At 36.8% G+C, this 20,620-nt stretch overlaps 1 protein-coding gene across 23 annotated transcripts in view; it reads right to left on the reverse strand.

Annotated features, from left to right (window-relative positions):
• The window catches only part of NRXN1 (neurexin 1), a 1,221,129-nt gene that overhangs the window by 58,190 nt on the left and 1,142,319 nt on the right, over positions 1-20,620 (reverse strand). Inside the window, exon 1 of one of the 23 annotated variants that reach the window (XM_061432341.1) lies at positions 9,419-9,630. The exons of 21 other annotated variants lie outside the window; for them this stretch is intronic. In XM_061432341.1, the coding sequence (XP_061288325.1) occupies positions 9,419-9,451 (33 nt within the window). In that variant the 5' untranslated portion in view covers positions 9,452-9,630. Of the gene's footprint in view, positions 1-9,418; positions 9,631-20,620 lie in introns of those variants that run through there. One more of the 23 variants, XM_061432340.1, reaches the window with a different exon arrangement.

Here is a 20,620-nt window from a genome sequence, read left to right on the forward strand (position 1 = left end):
TAAAACTGATTTGGGGACGAAGGAATTTTAGTCCAGTGTATACAGCACTTTATGAAACATTTATTGATATAAAGCCTAAAAATACACATGGTAGGTACAGCATTCATGTGGGTAATTATTTAGCAGATTCAGCCCATAATTTTATACCACAGGGTTCTTACTAGGAATACCAGAAAGGGAATCAGAGTTTCTTGACACATGGTAATAAATATTTTCACTTACAATGAATAATTTAGCTCTTTTGGTATTCAAAGTATGAAAAATAGATCTGAAATAATTTCAAGATCTCTTTGCAAAGGTGAAAGTTTTGGAACACAAGGAGAAAACAGGCAGTACAAGCCACTTTTCCCTTGTTTTCACAGAATTGCTTGTTTTTGTGATGCACATACTGCAAAAATTTCCCTCATTTGTCAAGATGATGTCAAAACGAAAAGATGTTGTTCCTTCTACAGCATTTCCTATTGTTAGTTTTAAGGATTCCAAACCAATAATTATCTGAAATTTACAGGCCTTGCACACAGAGTGCTAAGAAGCCTCTAGATTCTTCACTATGGAAATAAAAAAGGAGATTTCCCTCTAATTAATGCTAGCCATCGCTGGAATTATTCTCCCACTAGTTTTAAAATGAACATTTCATAAGAAAACTCCAGATGCAGATTCATCTAAAAATTCAGGGGAGATGACTCAACAAAATGAAAAGCAGTCTATACTTTAAAACCACTTTTCTTTAAAAAGCTTTTCTATTAAATGAAATACACAATTATTCACACTCTAAAATCATAAAGTATTAGAGCTACAAACCCCTCATCTCACAAATGGGGAAATCAAGTATCAGATTTTAAATAGTTTTTCACTACACAGTAGCAGTAAAACTTTCTCTAGTGTAATGTCTTTACATAAACCTATTAAAGTAAAATGCTTTAAAATTGTATAAACTCCAAAAAATAACCTATTCACCAAGGGACATGTTGAATTTGAGGTGAACTGGGGCAGTCTGGTGGCTCAGATGGTAAAGCGTCTGCCTAAAATGCAGGACACTGGGTTCAATCCCTGGGTCAGGAAGATCCCCTGGAGAAGGCAGTTGCAACCCACTCCAGTACTCTTGCCTGGAAAATCCCATGGATGGAGGAGTCTGGTAGGCTACAGCCCATGGGGTCGCAAAGAGTCAGACACGACTGAGCGACTTCACTTTAGTTAGCTTGCTGCTGCTGCTAAGTTGCTTCAGTCGTGTCCAACTCTGCGACCCCATGCATTTTAGTCCCCCATGCTCCTCTATCCATGGAATTCTCCAGGCAAGAACACTGGAGTGGGCCGCCATTCCCTTGTCCAGGGGAGCTTCTCCACCCAGGGGTCAAATCTGGGTCTCCGGCATTGCAGGCAGATTCTTCACCATCTGAGTCACCAGGGAAGCCAGAGGCAGCTGTAAGAATAGGTCTAGAATTCAGGAGACTGCTCTTTGCTGAGAATGCTAAAATTTCTCAAGGAAACCGAGAAAGAAAAAGAGAGTCTGTGACCAACTTCAAAATAAAACTGACACTGATAAGGGTGGGAAGAAAAAAAATTGTTTTCCTCCTAAAATATTTGACTGAATGTTTCTTAGCAGAAAGTCTGGATAGCCCAGTGGGAAGAAATCTCTTAGGTATTTGTGGAAATAAAACCAAATGATGTCAAATTTTCCAAAAGTCATTTGATGCCACTCAGTGGCATATATGACACAAAAATTCTAAAAAAGAAACCATTTCTCAAAGGGCATACTGAATGTTAATTCCTCAGCATTGACAGAGGTACAAAGCTTACGTAAGACGCTAATGTTTGGGGAAGCTGGATGAAGAGTGACCTCTCTTTAAATATTATTATACCATTTCTATAAATTTAAATCACTGCAAATTAAATAATTTATTTCAAAACTAAAATATAAAAGAATCATATTGATCTGATCAACTTATATATAAGTTGGTAAAACTGATAATTATAAAATATTTATCTTTGAAAACAGATACAGATGCATTCATAAAGGAAAAGAATACAATTACAACCATAAAAAAGTAACCTATGAATTCTTTACTTTTGCAGTATTTACAGACACAAAATATATATTATCTTAATTTGAATGACATCCTTAGAAATGATCTTTCACTATAGACTTTCAAATAAACTGAGCATATACATTTTTACTTCATCTCATCATTTTAAACCTTCAACCCTCTTCCTAAAGAAGTACAAAGGGTTGATGCATCATTTAGGGAATTGTTAAGGCAGAAAGAGAGGTTAAAGTCAGTGTTTATTTTGTTATTGCATCAGCAATCTCCTGTTTAAAATGACCACATCTATTGCAACTAAAGTCAAGTATCAGGCTATTTGAACAGCTAGGAAGACAGGAATCTTAGAAACTTTTGTTGCATGACTCCAGTCACCTGAGCTTACTGGCTCTAGCTTGAGATTTTGAAAAATAATCAAAACTATTCATTTTGATATTTTATACCTAAGGTTATTATTTCAGTCAGTTCTAATGAATGGTTCATCAAGTTTCCCATTAATTATTCATTATATTTTAAACTACTTACTGAGAAAGTGATAATATTGATAGTAACTCAGTAACAGAGTAGACTACATAATTATCACTTATTCAAAATTGCTCCAATCTATGCCAGACCTTTGCTTCCTGCCTATTCTCACCCACGTTCTATTTTCTTTTGGTGGGGGCCCTTCAAAAAGAAAATAGAGTCAAAGAAGTAGAATTAGGCATACTGAAAATTATTACTGGAGTAACTTACAGTTACACTCATTTATACCCTAGCGGCCTGAGATAGTTATACTTAATCTGAAGTGTCTAATTACTATTGGAAAAATGACTCAATATTTTAAGTCATCCCACCAGTAAAAGGAAATCAATTTCTTATTTTTTAAAGGAAAACTTTTAGCAGCAATGCATAATTTTAACAAATTAAGAAAAACAGACATACTATATATGCAGGTGATTTTTAACTAAAAATTTGTACACATTTTATATTACTTTTATTATTCATAAAACATGAAAACTGGCTTTTAAGAAATCAATATGCTATCCTGAGAAGATGTAGAACAGGAAACAGTCACCTTGACTGATTTTGAGACAAGCTACTTGGGATCTTGCTTCATACTCCAACACCCTCAGTGCCCTAAACACCACTTCAGAGGCTGGTACTGGTATTACAGGATGTGTAGCCCACTGAATTAGACTTGATTAAGTGTTACCTTTTATGAATGGCTAACTCAGGCTGCTCAAACAAATTCAGAGAAGACGCAGCAGAAAAACATCAGTGCATCTACTTAGCTCATAGTGAACACTCCTTTCTTCAAACCACCATGAAGTGTGTAATAGATGCTCAGCAAAAGTGTGTTCACTATTTGAGATGATAGGGTAAAACTGTTCAGCCTTCAGTACTCCTCTAGTTTTATATGTGTTTGTCTTTTCTCTTCAGCTGGACTTTCAAGTTAGGAAGTATCTTACTTTCCTTTGAAGTCACCATCGACGTTAAGCAGAGCTCTGGTAGGAAGTGAAGTGAAGTGAATGTCTGACTCTTTGCGACCCCATGGACTGTAGCCTACCAGGCTCCTCTGTTCATGGAATTTTCCAGGCCAGAACACTGGAGTGGGTAGCTGTTCCCTTCTCCAGGGGATCTTCCCAACACAGGGATGGAATTCAGGTGTCCCGCATTGCAGGTGGATTCTTTACCATTTGAGCCACCAGGGAGTTCTAGTATAGCTCAGTCAATCAGTAGATATTTTTTCACATCTTAACTACTAAATGAACAAAAACACACTGAAGTAGTGCTTAGTAACTGCTTATAAATTATAAATTTAAGCATTGTGGAAAGAGATGGTATACTTCTTGAAGGAATAAGAAAACTCTAGGCAAACCCAAGAGTAGCTTATTACCCCCAAATTTCTAGTCTTTCATATGTCTTCTTGAAACCTATTAGTTCAGTTCAGTTCAGTTGCTCAGTCCTGTCCGACTCTTTGCGACCCCATGAATCACAGCACGCCAGGCCCCCCTGTCCATCACCAACTCCCGGAGTTCACCCAGACTCACGTCCATCAAGTGAGTGATGCCATCCAGCCATCTCATCCTCTGTCGTCCCCTTCTCCTCCTGCCCCCAATCCCTCCCAGCATCAGAGTCTTTTCCAATGAGTCAACTCTTCGCATGAGGTGGCCAAAGTACTGGAGTTTTAGCTTTAGCATCAGTCCTTCCAAAGAAATCCCAGGGCTGATCTCCTTCAGAGAAACCTATTATGTATCAGCTAAATATTTAGCAGTGTTTAAAGCAGACACATACATACACTACATTCAACTCTGAAAATATTGTAGTCCTACTACAAACCCAATGGATAGGAGATCCACTCAAATCTAAATGAGCTAATTGAAAGAAGTCACAGCACATGACTGAAAACAATGATTTTTCAGCCCAAGGGAGGTTAAGTGGTCTAGAAAACACATCTAGTCATGAAATATAATTCATTATGTAGGTTGTCCACACATGGGTCACTGAGAATTGATTCCTGGGGCTATACCTCTATGACTCCAAAATAAGGAGCTTCAAAACACATCAAAATTCTATGTACAATTTTGGATTTCACAATAAAATAGTAGTGTTCGGAAGTCATAAAGGTAGTCTTAGTCATATACATCCTTTATTATATATACACAGTATTATATATTTTGTATATATAATAGCTTTTCATTATAAGAAAAATCCTTTCCCTGGATGACTGACTGGGACAGCATTGTCTTTGAAGCTGTAGTGAAAGTGAAAGTCACTCAGTTGTGTCTGACACTTTGTGACCACATGAACTATACACCCATTGAATTCTCCAGGCCAGGATACTGGAGTGGGTAGACTTTTCCTTCTCCAGGGAATCTTCCCAATCCAGGGATCAAACCCAGGTCTCCTGCATCGTAGGCGGATTCTTTACCAGCTGAGCCACAAGGGAAGCCTAAGAATACTGGAGTGGGTAGCCTATCCTTTCTCCAACAGATCTTCCCCACCCAGGAGTTGAACCAGGGTCTCCTGCATTGCAGGTGGATTCTTTACCAATTGAGCTATCAGGGAAGCCCTTGAAGCTGTAGTAGAGTTTTTAATTTGAAATATGTGAAGAGGTTGGACAAGTGAAGACGTTTGTCCACAGACCTAAACAACCGTCCCATGCCACCTATGAATTTACCAGTAGATCTAGAGTGTGAGGTTCTGTAATTATAATTTGGTCTGAAATATGCTTAGAGTCAAGACTGTGGTCCCGTTATGCTTAAATAAAAAATCATGAAAACAGACATGATAGCACACAAACTTCAAGAAGGATGACTTCCGAGGATTGATTGCTTTTGGTTCCCTAAATAATATCCAAGTCATTCCCACCATTACATGCAGTTTTTGTCTTTTAAAGTAAGGAATACTTAAGGTAATAAAGCCTTTTACATTTATTCATGGGAAAATAGTAAGAAAACTTTCTGAGCCTTGTTTTGTTATCAGGAAAACAATTTGTGGCTTAATCTGCAGTCTCTCTCTATATATATATATACATTTTTTTTTTCCCACAACAATGAAAATAAAAATATATAACTGGTTTTGATCTTTTTGGTGAAGGGTAGTTCTCAGATAGTTTCCACTGTATAATCAAGTGAATTCAAATGAGGGTAAAAATTTGAGGGTCAAATGGAAAGAAAGTGTGTAGCGGTAATCACACATACTTCATGACACAGAACTACAAAACTAGCAAAGCTCTTTTATATATTTTTGCTTTTTCATGGTTATTATTTAGTTTGGACTCAAGCTGTCTTAATTTTCTATGAGACACTAGAGATGCCCATGAGTTTTTTATCTGCGTGTGGCTTTCCCCAATTATTCTGTATACTGGAAATTGCCTATCTACTTGATAATGTGCTTGGCTCCATTCTCTGTGTTACAGTAATGAGGGAAGGGAGCCTTCAGGAGAGTCAAGTATCAACAATCAACTAAATGTAAATAAGATGGCAGAAAGTAAAATCTATCTTTCTGGGTCAATGTGGTAACCTTAGTAGAAATCAGTAACATTCAAAGACTAAATATACACAAAAAGGCACAAGCAGAACTTGGGGTCATTATATTCTGCTGAATTTATATATAGTTTATTATTTCTGTTTAGTAATAGAGGTCTGGAACAAATGGCATTTGAGTCCAAAAATGACAGTTAAAACAGCAGAGGAAAAAAGAACTGAGAGTATAGGAAATGGAAAGTAAAAAATAAGACTGAATAAAAGATACCACTTGGGTCTAAGTATAATTAACTGTTCACTAACTCTGTTCACCTATGAATTACGCTGGTGCTCATAGCACTGGAATTAAGACCACCTATTTTGACAAGGCAAAATCTTGTTTCAAATGTGTTATTTTCCAAATGGGCAGAGTATAAACTTAGTTCTTGAAACATTTAAATTTAATATAGACAAAGACTGAAAGTCCTTGGCTACATGCATTATTTTCCCATTTGAAAAAGGGCTTCTCCCACCAATTAGCATTCTGCCTACTGCATCGATCATATAGTTAATTGATTGCTCTTATAGTTTATAAATGCACCCAGATGCTGTGGGGTGATCACATTCTGTAAATTAAAGGAGCATATGGAAGGCATGCGGACAGTAACATTTCATCATAACTACCCAAAACATCCTTAATATGCAATGCTACATCACTAATTACTTTGTAACTATGTAAGCATTTCCTGGTTAATGTCTTGGTGAGAAATTTGCTTGGCAGTTGAGCCCAAATGCTATTGTGACCAAACATTTAATACCACTTTAGGGCTCTTCTAGTTTTATTCCACAGAAAGAGAATGGGCCTGTCGGCCTATTCCTGATGCTATTCAGTTGTTAAGCCTTTTTTTGACTCTTTGCGACCCCATGGACTATAGCCCACTAGGCTCCTCTGTCCATGGGATTTCCAGGCAAGATACAGGAGTGGGTTGCCATTTCCTTCTCCAGGGGATCTTCTGACCCAGGGATCGAACCCATCTCTCCTACATTGGCAGGTAGATTCTTTACCACTGAACCACATGAGGAAGCCCTTCCCAGCCTATTAGGCCACCTTGATTGGACAAAGTAATTGAAAATATTTATTCTTTAACACTGGGTTATCTTGCTTAATGAACACGAGTCAACACTCCAAAATATAAATATCCATTCAAAGATCTATCTGTAGACAATATTTTTTCCTAAGAATGTTAGAGGGAATTTGCCAATGAGGAGAATTTTGCTGCTTAGTGGACTCTCTTTAATTTTGAAAACTAAGGCATGGAGGAAAAGGACTGGAGAAAGTATAAGAAATTGGCTTCATTTGTTAACTCTAGGAAAATCAATATAATTTGAGTAAATTATTTTAAATGTATCCCGGGATATTAAAGGTAAAGATTTTCATTTACTTTAGGGCATTAATAATTCCTTGCCAAGCCAAGTTTCAAAAAGCAGTCAAAAGAGACATGCAACATGGCAAAACTTTCAGAAAATGGAAATTCTCTCCATACACAAGGTCCACCAGCCAAATGCAAGAGGTGTATACGTAAACTTTTAAAAGCTGTTTTTCACGGGCACATGTTGACTGCGTTAACTTGGTAAAATTCAGTTTTACTTAGGACTGGGGAATTGTGTCTGGATTCACCTTAGGATTTTGAAGTAATCATTAAAATAATAGAATTCATAAGTAAATTCATTTTTTATGCTTTCTCAATCCTATGACACTTCTGGGCAAAGACTATGACCAATTTTCTGGGCTTCATTGATGCTGAGTCATTAAGTTGATTGTAGAATTTGAAATAGACATTGGTCAAGCCCTGAGACTTCATGATAAAATCAACAAGTACTTAAATAAAACATTCAAAGTTATTCTAGAAATGAACGTGTATTTATGAGTCAGAAGTAAAATAACAGATTAGTCAGCATGAGCTCCTTATGTTTTCAGAATTGAAAACTTACTTAGGGAAAAAGTCAATAAGCCTTATTGATGATTGAATTGTTACAATCTGAAAATAAGTTTAGTAGTTACTGCCTTATTTATATTTTTAATACTACAAACTCATATAACATGACAACTAAATTTAAATTTTGTTCCTTCTTCTCCTGAATATGACAAAGAGGAAAAGATTACAAACAACAACAAATAACACACCATTTATAATCTGGCAAAGTACCTTCTATTCATGGAACTTCTTTCCTAATCTATGAAAAATAGTTGTCACAACAGACATGACTTTCTCATAATTAAAGGAGGATGCAATCAGAAGTTACTTTGGAAAGGGAGGCCAGGCTTCCTTCACTATTAAGCCAACTCCTCCCCTCCCCCTCCTCCCTCCCCTTTCCTGAGATTCACTCCCTTCTGTTCTCCATCTGCTCCGCCCCCACCTATTGTCTCTACTCCCTGCCAAGCATGCCAATCCCATCTGGTCCTACTCTTGCTTCTGCTGGCTCTAATTCCCATGGGCCTAGGAAACAGTTCAATGCCAAGGCTTTTCTCGTCTTCAGGAGGATAAGGATAGCTAGGAGACTATCAAACAATTAGCCAAAGAATTCACACACATGAACAGGCACATAATGTCTCAAATACACAATTCTCTCCTAGGCTAAAATTTAAAAATGTTTCTAATTCTCTTATCTCAGATTCATTTTTAAAAATTGAAATCGTTCTATCTCTGAAATAATCACAATTTATATTTCAAAAATACAAACACTTTCATTAATCCCAGATATGCATTTTTTCAGTAAGCAGAAATAATTAGTGTAAATAAATGTTACTCAAATCTTACCATAATGAAATATTTCCATTAATTAATCAGATTTAATAATCACTAATACATTTTCTGCTGCATTAAACATACATTTAATTCACACATTCCACCTTCATGACTTCTCAACGAAAATCCACTCTGCCGCAAAAGCATGCATGGTCAGAATCTAAGCATATTTAGGCAAAATTATTATCAAGTCATTAACAATAATAAAGCAGTCTGGCGAGTATTGAAAGCAGCTTTTATTCATGCTTTTACTCGAACCAACTTAATACATATATACATATATAGAAACACACACACACACAATTTTCGGTTGTTTCTGCCACAAGCATGCTCAAAAACCTCTGAAGCTCACAGAAAGCAGCAAACAAAAGTATAAGCAACCATGCTCAGGGTTTAAGGACATTTAAAAATTTAAAACAACCTTTCTACATTTCCTATAGAGCATGCATAAATTTGACATGCAATTCCAAGAAGAAACATTTTAATATAAATATTAAAATTAGTTTATCCAAAAGAGTTTATTCTTAGTTTCATTATTATTGTTCTCAGCTTCTGGTATCTTAAACCCTGCATGCTGCAGTTCTAAGCTGTGCTGAGCACCGGCTGTGATAGAAGAAGCTACCTGCGAGTTTTCACAGTGCCATCTCATATCCATGTCTGTCTGGCTACCCTGCGTGCTTAGAGCTTTTTTCTTAATTCTTAATGGAAATCCTAGGAAATTTAGTCCATCCTCTGAAATCAATACTGGTGACAGGAGAGCTCCCTGACTCAGTGGGAGATCAAAATGATAAATTGCCTGCGCATCAGCCTGGCCTATCAGTGCCCTGCACACAGATGGGCGAGAAAAGACACAGAAAAGGCTCTATCAGTCACGTGTCACCAACGAGCCAATGGCTGACGAGCTGCTGCAGGAAGGGATGCTGCAGTTCCGTCTGCAGTTGACGAGGCTGTTGGTACACAGCCCACAACCCGCGCCCCGCTCAAAAAGTCTAGGCAGTTGCTGCTGTTGAATTTGCTCCCTGGCTGTGAATGCATACGGAAACCGACATCCCCCTAAACCCCTGACCTAAATAAAGACCTATTTTCATGCACGGGAATTTTTCTCTGTATTACTTTGTAATCCAATGTGATAGCCCATCAGAAAGAAAACTACTTTTTAACATCCCAACCCTTAAACTTCTCTTATGTGCTTTCCTTCAGCTGATCATCACGTTTTCACCTAATATTAAATTAGAAGCCTTAAACTGCAATTAGCATGCAAACCTCCTAACAGAATCAGCTCAAAGCTTTATAATTGTAATTATAATTTTATTTCCAAGTTAATGAATGGCATTTTTTGAATGCCCTGTATATAATGAGTATTTTTATGGGATAATTTTGCAATGGCAATTATGCAATATTAAGAAGTAGATTACTATGCTTTTTTTTTTTTTTTTTTTGCCAGAGTTGTTTCTCTTTAAAGACGATTTAAGTCCCAATAAATATGCCATTTTATTGACCATTAAAAATAAAAACAAGCACCAAAGAATGTATATCCTGCTTCCCAAAGAAAATCAAATGAGTTATCCAGCGTTGGAAATACATACTTATTTTTTGCCTTTCCTCTAAAATTTAAAATAATTCTTTCATAAACAGAGCCTCCACATCTGGAATACCATATGGAAATATATCCCCAATACATCTGCATTTATTGATAATTCTATAATAGCAGACATATTGCACAGTTGAAGGTAACTGAGCTGAGTGTATCCTGTCTGATAGGAAGGTTTTAAGTGGCGAGACTATTGTGTGTTTCAAATGGCAGTATCATGGAGATATTTTTTAAAAGTCCAAAAGAAACACTGAATGATCTTCAGGAATAACATTTATATCAGAAAGAGTACCTAGGGCACATCTATTGTTTTTTATGGCCCAGTTATTATTATCTCCTGGCATTGTCAAGGACAAATTCTAACTGCTTTCAGAGTCATGCAAAACTACTTAGAAAAAATATCTGAGAATAAATTCCGATAGGTGAGCCATAAGAAAAATTGCTACTGAGGTTTAGAATGCTGAAATTTCACAGCTCATTTTGTCTTGTCAACTATTTTTTAAACTCATCCTTTTGAAAGACTTGGATTCTGTCAAGATTTTTTTTCTTTGGGCCAATTCCTTTCCTCTCATTCCTTTATTCAATGTTGTCTATTAGAAAAGAATACAACATTTTAAAAATTCTTTAAAACATACATCATTTTCTGCCCATTCTATCAATTTGGCCTATTTATTAAATAATATAAACCTCAACAGTCAAACTTTATTCTTTTAAAAGAAAAGATGAAGGCTCAGAGTACTTATCAAAAAGAAAACAAGAATGAAACACTGACATGAAGACATGAAACCTATTTATTGAACTATTGTAATAGCCCTAAACTAGAAGCCACCTATTTATCAATAATGAACTGAGGAGATAAATTACAGTTTTACGGTCAGACACTCTGTAGCTGTAAAATAGAATGTGGTAAATTCAAACATGTGTATATGAAGAGACCTCTAAGATGTATTGCTACATAAAACACAAATTAAAGGTACAAATTCAAAATTGTTTAAAGGCTATACACACTAAACACACACATTTATACATGCAAATACAAAGCTGCATATGCAGAGGAAATTTCTGCAAGGACATAAAAGTATCAGTTAATAGTGGTTAAATCTGAGAAGTGTTGAGTTTAAAGGTGGGACCTGGCATAGTTCTAATAGGTTTTGTACATCTTAAAATCCAAATCTATGTGTTACTTCTCTAATTCAAAATTAATTAATGTTAAGTGATGGCATTCATGTTCGTTTAGATTTAAAAGGATTGATTGGGATTTCCTGGTGGTCCAGTGGCTGGAACTCCAGGCTTTCAATGCAGGGTGCTTGGGTTTGATTCCTGGTCAGGGAACTAGATCCTGGTGTCTCGACTAAAGGGTTTGTGTGTGCGACTATAAAGATCCTCTGTGCTGCAAGTAAGACTAGTGAGGCCAAATAAATAAATAAAATATTTTTTAAAAGGACGAGATTGGTAGATGTTTTAAGCTAAAATACTGAAGGGAAAGGAGGAGAGACAGAAGGAAGGTGGCCTGGGTTTTGGCATGCAAAGAAAATTTGGTAGATAATGGGCAAGAAGAGAGCTGCTAGGTATAAGTTCTGGCAGGCTTAGCCAAAGACTTCCACGTCCCGTATTATCTTCTAGGGCTTTCATCTCTAAATGCAAACAGCAAAACAACCTTACATGGGTTGAAGCCTTTACAACTTCCAGTGACAATTCACTGAAATTATCTCTTGATTCTTAGAAGTAGGAATGTGAAAGAATGAGAAATACACGATTTGGATAATTACCTGAATTTGGGTGAACTGACTCTTCCAAATTTAGTTTTCTCAGCAGGATGAAATTGGCAAGAAGCGGTAGAGTTAAACTTGAATCTTAATTTAGGATATTGTTTACTGCTGCTTTAAAAGGAAGGTAATGTTCATGTTTTTATCAATAATGGTGTAGGGTTAAAGACAAGATGAAATCCATTTTCTTCTATTTCCTCCCGGGCACAAACTTATCTTATCCCCAAACCAGAACCTGCCTTATAGATTCTATTTTTGACTCATTAGTTGTTGTTATTCAGATTTCTATAAATTTAAGAGATATAAACATTAAAAAATGAATTGGCCAGATTAAGTCAAAAGTTTATAATATGCATTATTAAAGGATTTTTTTTGTTGTTTGTTTTACACCAAATTATTCTAAATCAATGGTTTATGGGGATGGTTTTTATCCCAGGGGAACATCTGATAATGTATGGAAACACTTCTAGTTGTCACAACTAGAGGAGGTGTTACCAGCACCTAGTGGGTTTTAGCTAAAGATGCTGCTTATCATCTTAAAACATACAGCCCCTACATCAAAGAGTTATGTGGCCCCAGATGTCTACAGTACCAAGACTGAGAAACCATGCTCTAACCAGCAGGCTTTTCTACTGTATTCACAAAGAGGTTAAAAAAGTATTTTGTATACATCGTAATGAGATGAGAAAGAGAAGATAACTGTGGACAACACCCTGAGTCACTCCAAAATTAGGAAGTCATGGAAAAGAAACAGCAAATAAGGATAAGGATAGAAGAAAAATCAGTGTGGGGACCTGAAAACCTGTGATAAACAAATGTATCAGAAACACATTCAAATTGCTTAGATGCTATTAATAGGCCAAGTAATCCATTCTCCACGGAAGTTTCATTTAAATAAAGGATCTGAGAAATTAATCTCATTGAAATTAACAATATGAAAGACTTGAGGTCCCTAGTCCTCTTTCTATTTGAATTCTTATAGATGTGGCCAGGAAATGTAATATCTACAGGGATCACAGGAGGGCTCTTTGAAGGAATATGTGAAGGGGAGGGATTTTGGTGACCTTCAAATTATACTTCTTAGGCTACTTATGGTTTTAGGTTACTTCAGAGTCACCTCATGCGAAGAGTTGACTCATTGGAAAAGATCCTGATGCTGGGAGGGATTGGGGGCAGGAGGAGAAGGGGACGACAGAGGATGAGACGGCTGGATGGCATCACCGACTCGATGGACGTGAGTCTGAGTGAACTCCGGGAGTTGGTGATGGACAGGGAGGCCTGGCGTGCTGCGATTCATGGGGTCGCAAAGAGTCGGACACGACTGAGCGACTGAACTGAATTGAATTGAGAGTCCACAAAGTTAGACTTGTAAACAAATGAGTGAATGAAGATCCCCTGGAGAAAGGAATGGCTACCCACTCCAGTACTCTTGCCTGGAGAATTCCACGGACACAGGAGCCTGGTAGGCTATAATACATGGAGTCGCAAAGAGTTGGACACAATTGAGCAACTAACATTATTCACGACCCCCATCATAGCTTTCAGAGGAGGCAGAGTTCTGCTGTTCCCTCTAGGAAGGGGGTTAGTAGTTCTTTTCTTCGGACTCTCACCCAGTCTTTCTATCCACAGATATAGGTTCTAGCAACACAATTTCTCAGGACCAGCATCAGGCACTTTCCCTCCATGACTCCTGTCATGCCAATCTCCACACCTGGCCAAGCCTGTGGCATTCAGGGTCAGTGCAGCAGAGCTGAGATACGAGGCCACCTGGAACACTATGGCACTGGAGCAGCTTCAAGCCAAATGAATGCTCTTTGTAAGAGGGAAACATTGCAGGAAAGCAGGAGAGAGACAGAAAGGAGGAGAGAGGGACAGACGAAGTGAGAGAAAGACAGGAGGGGAGATCAGAGAAAATAGCCACAGATGCAGATATTATCATACACTCTGTGATGTGGGAGAATATTTCATGTCAAAATTCTCTTAAAACCAGAAACATTTGTTATAAGAGGTCTTATAACTCTCATAGTCCAATCCTTCATTTTACAGATGAAAGGTTTTGTGGCAGAGAGGTTAAATAAGTTGGCTTCAATTGACAGTGGGATTCTGTCCCATTTCAGTCCATTGATGAACATGTTATTGACAAGGTTCATGATCTCAAAAATCACCATAATTATCAACCTAAAACTTAGAGGAAAGGAAAATGTTGATGTCAAAGAGGAGACAGCAAGTGGCTCCAAACCCCTCCCTCCCACTGATACTGGAGTAAGGCACTGCAAGGTTTTGCTATCCAGGAAAGAGTAAGATCCTCCACTGGGCACTGATAGGATGTGAAATACAAAAGCAGCAGCTTTGAGTTTCTTCCTTTTGGAAGAAAATGAGTGGTGGCTGAAGATTTTTTTTTAATGCAAATTTTCTTGTCTGTACTTTCACCACAGGGATGATGAATGGGAAGTAGGATGCAAGAGTGACTTTTAAAAGACATATGTCAGGAAGTAAGCTCTAGTTATGACAGAATATAGAATAGGGAAATATTCTGGACCATTTTCATTTTTTAAGAGAATAAACACATAGCAATGGTATAAAAATTTTAGTGGGTTATCTTGGTTTAAAATTTTTATTATTTTGGCTTTTTCTCCCCTATAATGGCAGCCCTAGTTTGAGACCATCGAGTACCACCAACTCCTGTTAACTGCTAATTTAATATGCACAAGTACACATTAGAGGTAGGAAGTGAACTAATGTCTAAATGAGTAAAATTTCCCATATTCTATGTCTCATGGTGTCTGTTTTTCTGCCACTTTATTCCTGTGGGTTTTGTTTTTTTAGACTGACTATTCCTCTAGGTATGTACATTTTTTGCAAAGTAAAAACACAAGCAAAACCCATTGCTTCAAATGATCTTTTCCATAACACTGTATTCTAAAATTTATTATACTAATGTTAGAAATAAAAGAAAATGATACTCAGAAGGACTCAATAACATCTATGAAGTTAGCAATTGAAAGTCTACTGACTATGTAGCAAATGTTCTTTCCAAGCAGAACTACCCCTAGTGCTTCCTCTAGCATCATTCTTGAGTTTAGTTTGCATAAGAACCAAGGAGGAATGTGTTAACCATCCAGATTTCCGGGCCCCTCCCTGGAGACTGATTCTTTTAATTGGATGGGTCCCAAAAGTCTACACTGTTGATAGGCATCCCACCTTCATAATTTAAAAGACCCCCTTTCCAGGTGGCACCAGTGTTTAAGAACTTGCTTGCCAATGCAGGAGACATAAGAGATGTGGGTTCAGTCACTTGGTTGGGAAGATCTCCTGGAGCAGGAAATGACAACCCACTCCAGTATTTTTGCCTGGAAAATTCCATGGACAGAGGAGCCTGGCGGGTTACAGTCCATGGGGCTGCAAAGAGTCTGACGTGACTGAGCACAGGATCAACTCAGAGTTTCAAATTCAGAATTCTTTTAAAGGAAAAGTCAGGTTAACAGGATTCCTAATGAATGGAAATGGGAAGCTTTTCACTAAAGGAATAAAATTTAAAAGTCATGTTCACCAAGAGAGAAACTGGAACAGAGAGCAGCACCATAGCAAAAAAGAAAAATGTAGGTGCTTAAGAGTCACCCATGAAGGGATAGTTTCCCAAATTGAATTTTACATTGTAAAGAATATTTTAGTTGAAAATACTTTTCAGCAAGAAAGATTAATGTGCATAGAAGAAATATGCAAATAGTAGCATTTAAAAGAATAGAATGACCCTTTTATAGCCACAGATACATATGGCACTTGACTGAATTGGTTCCTATCTCACTGCCGCCATTTGAAACCATGAATAGGCAGATATCCATGCAGGATCCTTCTGCATGTCTTAAGAATTCATTTGTACTAAGAAGGGTTTTCTTAGGATGGCTCTCTAGACCTCTAGAGAAGGAAAGCTTTCCTTTATGAGATCACAACCTGATCTTCTCAAGTCTTCTCTAATTGTTTAAAATGTAAATCCACCCAGAAAGATATCCCCCAAAGTATTTCATGTAGAGCAATGACATATGAAAGGGACTTCCCTGGGGGTCCAGTGGCTCAGACTCCAAATTCCCAATGCAGAGGGCCAGGGTTCAATCCCTGGTCAGATAACTAGACATGCTGCAACTAAGAGTTTGCATGCTGTGACTAAGACCCAGTATATCCAAATCAATAAATAATATTTTTAAAAAATAATGACGCAATGTAGGGAGAGTGCGCTGTTCAGAAATCCCCTGGTCACCGTTTTCTTCCAGTTGGCTTCCAGATTGGCCAGCTTAAGGTCAAAGGGTAAAAATGGTGCTGAAAGGATGTCTACTGCCAGTCCCTAACTCATTTTTTTAAAATTTCTGAGCCCTTTGTCATGCTATACATTTGTTTAATTTCAACAGAAAGTTGACGAACTGTTCACATTGATCCCAACTTTAGAGACAAATGTAATAAGGTGATTCTTTCAGGATGTTGTAAGTAAGACAATGCTTTTTACCAAACAGACACCAGTGATCAAAAAGAGTTTGGGTGGCTGATTAATGAAAAGCATTAATCAAAAAAGCCATAGTCCATGGTCTGGTCTGTTAGAAGGGAAGAGGGAAAGGAAGAAGGGAGACAAGAAAGAAAAGAACAAAAGGGGGAAAAAAAAGAGCACAAAACATTACATGAAGCTGACATGCCTTAGTAGAGAAACTGTTGCTTTTCAGTGAGTACAAATTGTGAGACATTATAAAAAGTGAGTCTTCTTCCTCCTTGCTTCCCCCACCTCCCACTGATAGAGTACCACACAATGGTATTTTAAGCAACAAGAATGTAAACACTGAAGAGTGTAAACACCGAAGGTTACACATGCCTTCACAATCCTATGCATGCACACAAGCACAAGCCACATACAGAATCCACATTTTTACTTATCAAGAGTGTTTTCCATTAACAAAACTGTGAAAGCTAAATTGGAAACAAAGCTCATAATTGGCTATTACATTATAAGAAAATCAGTGAACAGAAGTTCTCAAACTTCTCACTCATACAAATATATTATAAAGTTCATGAGCAAACTGCAGCAGGCAGAAGCACTTATTTCATGTAGACTTAATATTTTACAGCGATTATTTTCCAAATTTAAGATGCCAAAGAATTTGAGTGCTTAGGAAAAAAGGAAATTATGTGGTCTCACCTTGATCTACGTATAATTTCCAGGGATGAGGGTAAAACACTGTATACTTAATCTGTACTCCTGGGAATTCTGATACAGGTTGTTCTAGACCTCAGTGTGAGAAACGTATCTATGTACACCTTCCTCCTGCCTCCAGCTACTTTCTACTATAACACCAGCCTTGGACTAGATTATCCAATTCAACTGGATTATCCAGTTTAGGGCTTCTCTTGTGGTTTACATGGCAATATATCTGTTTGCAATGCAGAAGACCCAGGTTCGATTCCTGGGTTGGGAGGATCCCTTGGAGATGGGAATGGCAACCCACTCCAGTATTCTTGCCTGGAGAATTCCATGGACAGAGGAGCTTGGTGGGCTACAGTACATGGGATTGCAAAGAGTCAGACATGACTGAGTGACTAACACACACACACACACACACACACACACACACAATTCAACTTGTATGGTGTAATACCTTTCATTGTGGGGGATAGAAGGTCGGAAAATCTAGACAGAGCTTGGAAATGATGGGATAAATAGATCCTGAAAAGATTCCCTGTAACAAACTGCATTCAATTTTGGTCTAGAAAGATGGTAGAGTTATTTTAGGAAAGGCATGAAAGTATAAAAGTGCTTTTCTGTAAAAATTTAAAATTTATTATATAAATGATAAACTTTATCTTTTCAACTGGAGGATTGAACAATGCTTATAGCACATGGGAAACGATTAATATACATTAGCTTAACTGGTAAATTTGATCATCACAACAAGTAAATCTATGAAAACAATTCAAACACAATCTTACTACCTTCACAAAACTTTCTATTGCTGTTGATGCTGCTGTTACTGCTTTGATTTTCATTTCACATTCTTTTCTATTTCTTATCTGTACACACATAATTTTAAATAGTTTCAATAAGACAGCAAAGAAAACCATAAACAAAATGAAAAGACAACGCACAGAATGGGAGAAAATATTTGCAAATGAAGAGAATGTCAAAGGATTAATCTCTAAAATACACTAACAGCTCATGAAGCTCAATATCAAAAACAAACAAAAAATCCAATAAAACAATGGGCAGGGGTTCTAAATGGACATTTCTCCAAAGAAGACATACAGATAGCCAAAAGGCATTTGAAAAGATGCTCAACATCATTAATTATTAGAGACATGCAAATCAAAACTACAATGAGGTATCATCTTACACCAGTTAGCATGGCCATCATCAAAAAATTCTACAAACAATAAATGCCGGAGAGGGTTTGGGGAAAAGGGAATCCTCCTATACTGTTGGTGGGAATGTAAATAGGTACTGCCACTATGGAGAACAGTACAGGGTTTCCTTAAAAACCTAAAGATAGAGCTAACATAGGACCCAGCAGTCCTACTTCTGGGCATATGTCTGGGAAAAACCATAATTTGGAAAGATACATGCACTCCAATATTTACTGCAGCAACTATTTACAACAGTCAGGACATAGAAGCAATCTAAATGTCCATCAGCAAATGAATGGACAAAGAGGGTGTGGTGTATATGTACAATGAAATATTACTCAGCCATAAGAAAAATGAATTAATGCCATGTGTAGGGACCTAGAGATTGTCATACTGAGTGAAGTAAGTCAGACAGAGAAAGGCAAATACCATATGATATTTCTTATATGTGGAATCTAAAATAAATGGTACAAAAATTAACTTATTTACAAAACATCAGTAGAGTCACAAATGTAGAAAGCAAATTTACGGTTACTGAAGGGGAAATGAGGGAGAAGAGATAAATTGGGAGGTTGGGATTGACATATGCATTCTACTATGTATATAAAATAAGTAACCAATAAGAACCTAGTGTATATAGCACAGAGAACCCTACTCAATACTCTATAATCACCTATATAGGAAAAGAATCTAAAAAAGAATGAATATATGTCTATGTCTAACTGATTCACTTTGCTGCACAGCAGGAACTAACACAGCAGTGTAAATCAACTGTGCTCCAATAAAAGTTAATTTCAAATTAGTTGCAATAATAAAAATATAATTTTATAATTTAATATAATGGCATGTACATTTCCCATCTTGACTTAGAACATCATTATCATTCTAATAGCAATCCAATAGCCAAAGTCGTGTGTTATAATTCGTCTTTTTTCTTTGTTTTGATAATGGGTTCATTCCTATTTTGTAATTCTGCTATTGTAAATAACAGTTTTCTTCGTGTTTTTTTTTCATAAGATAAATTCCCCAGAGCGGGATTACTAGTCTAAAGACATAAGTGTTTTTATAGAGCTTGAAGCAATCTGCCAAAGTACTTTTCAAAAGGCTTGTTCTAATTTTCACATTGTCTCCAGCATGCTATGTTCTATTATACCTCACTGGTGTGAACATGTTGTCTTTTCTATCTAGAGATGCCCTTTTCCCATTTAGAAAAAAGTCTGGTAAACTCCTACACATTGCTTTATATCAAGCTCAAATGCTACTCTTCCTTGCAGGCTTCTCAAAGTCCCTAGGCACAATTAGTCATGATTTCCATCGTGTTACCACAGTACTTTGTAATAATACCATTTTTAGCACTTAAATAATTCTGTTTGTTGTAGTTGTTTGTATATTTCTTTTTTCTCCTTAGATTATTAGCAATTGTAACATTGGAACTCTGTCCACTTCATCCTTCCAACCTCTGGTACAGGGCCTGGCATATATTAGACATTCAATAAATGTTTGTTACATGAATGAGGAAAGAATGAATGAACTTGGCAATGTGATGCACACCCAAGCCTCTTGCCATATCTCTGAGTAAAATGCCTTCTTTCACCAACTCTCTTATAGACCACCTAGTCCTAGGAACACTTGTATTTTGGTAGATCTGTTGTACAATATATGTGTTTTTTTTACATTTCTCTATTTTGTAGCTCTAGAATTTTACATTTTTACTAAACTACTCTCAGGTCTTGGTGGTATAATTCTGTGACTTGTTGTGACTCAGTTCTCTGAATTCATTAGACAATGACTTATGAATAAACAAGAGTCAGAAAATGTTTCTTGCCAGTTCAAAATGAAGAAGTTTTTATGAATAAAATGTTAGGACTAGTAAATAGGATTGTAAATCACCTGTGGAAACTATAGCATGTGTATGATCCTGCTGTAGAGATAATGAAATTTTTAAAATAATCACTGATACTGAATTATTTAATAATAGATAATCAATATATACATTTTGACATATACACTCCCATTTTTATCCTTACCAAATCCTGATAAGAAATACAGACAAAGCAAGTAAATCACATCTAAAATTTAGAAGATAAGG

The sequence above is a fragment of the Bos javanicus genome, chromosome 11 (assembly GCF_032452875.1).
Source record: "Bos javanicus breed banteng chromosome 11, ARS-OSU_banteng_1.0, whole genome shotgun sequence".
Taxonomy (NCBI): domain Eukaryota; kingdom Metazoa; phylum Chordata; class Mammalia; order Artiodactyla; family Bovidae; genus Bos; species Bos javanicus.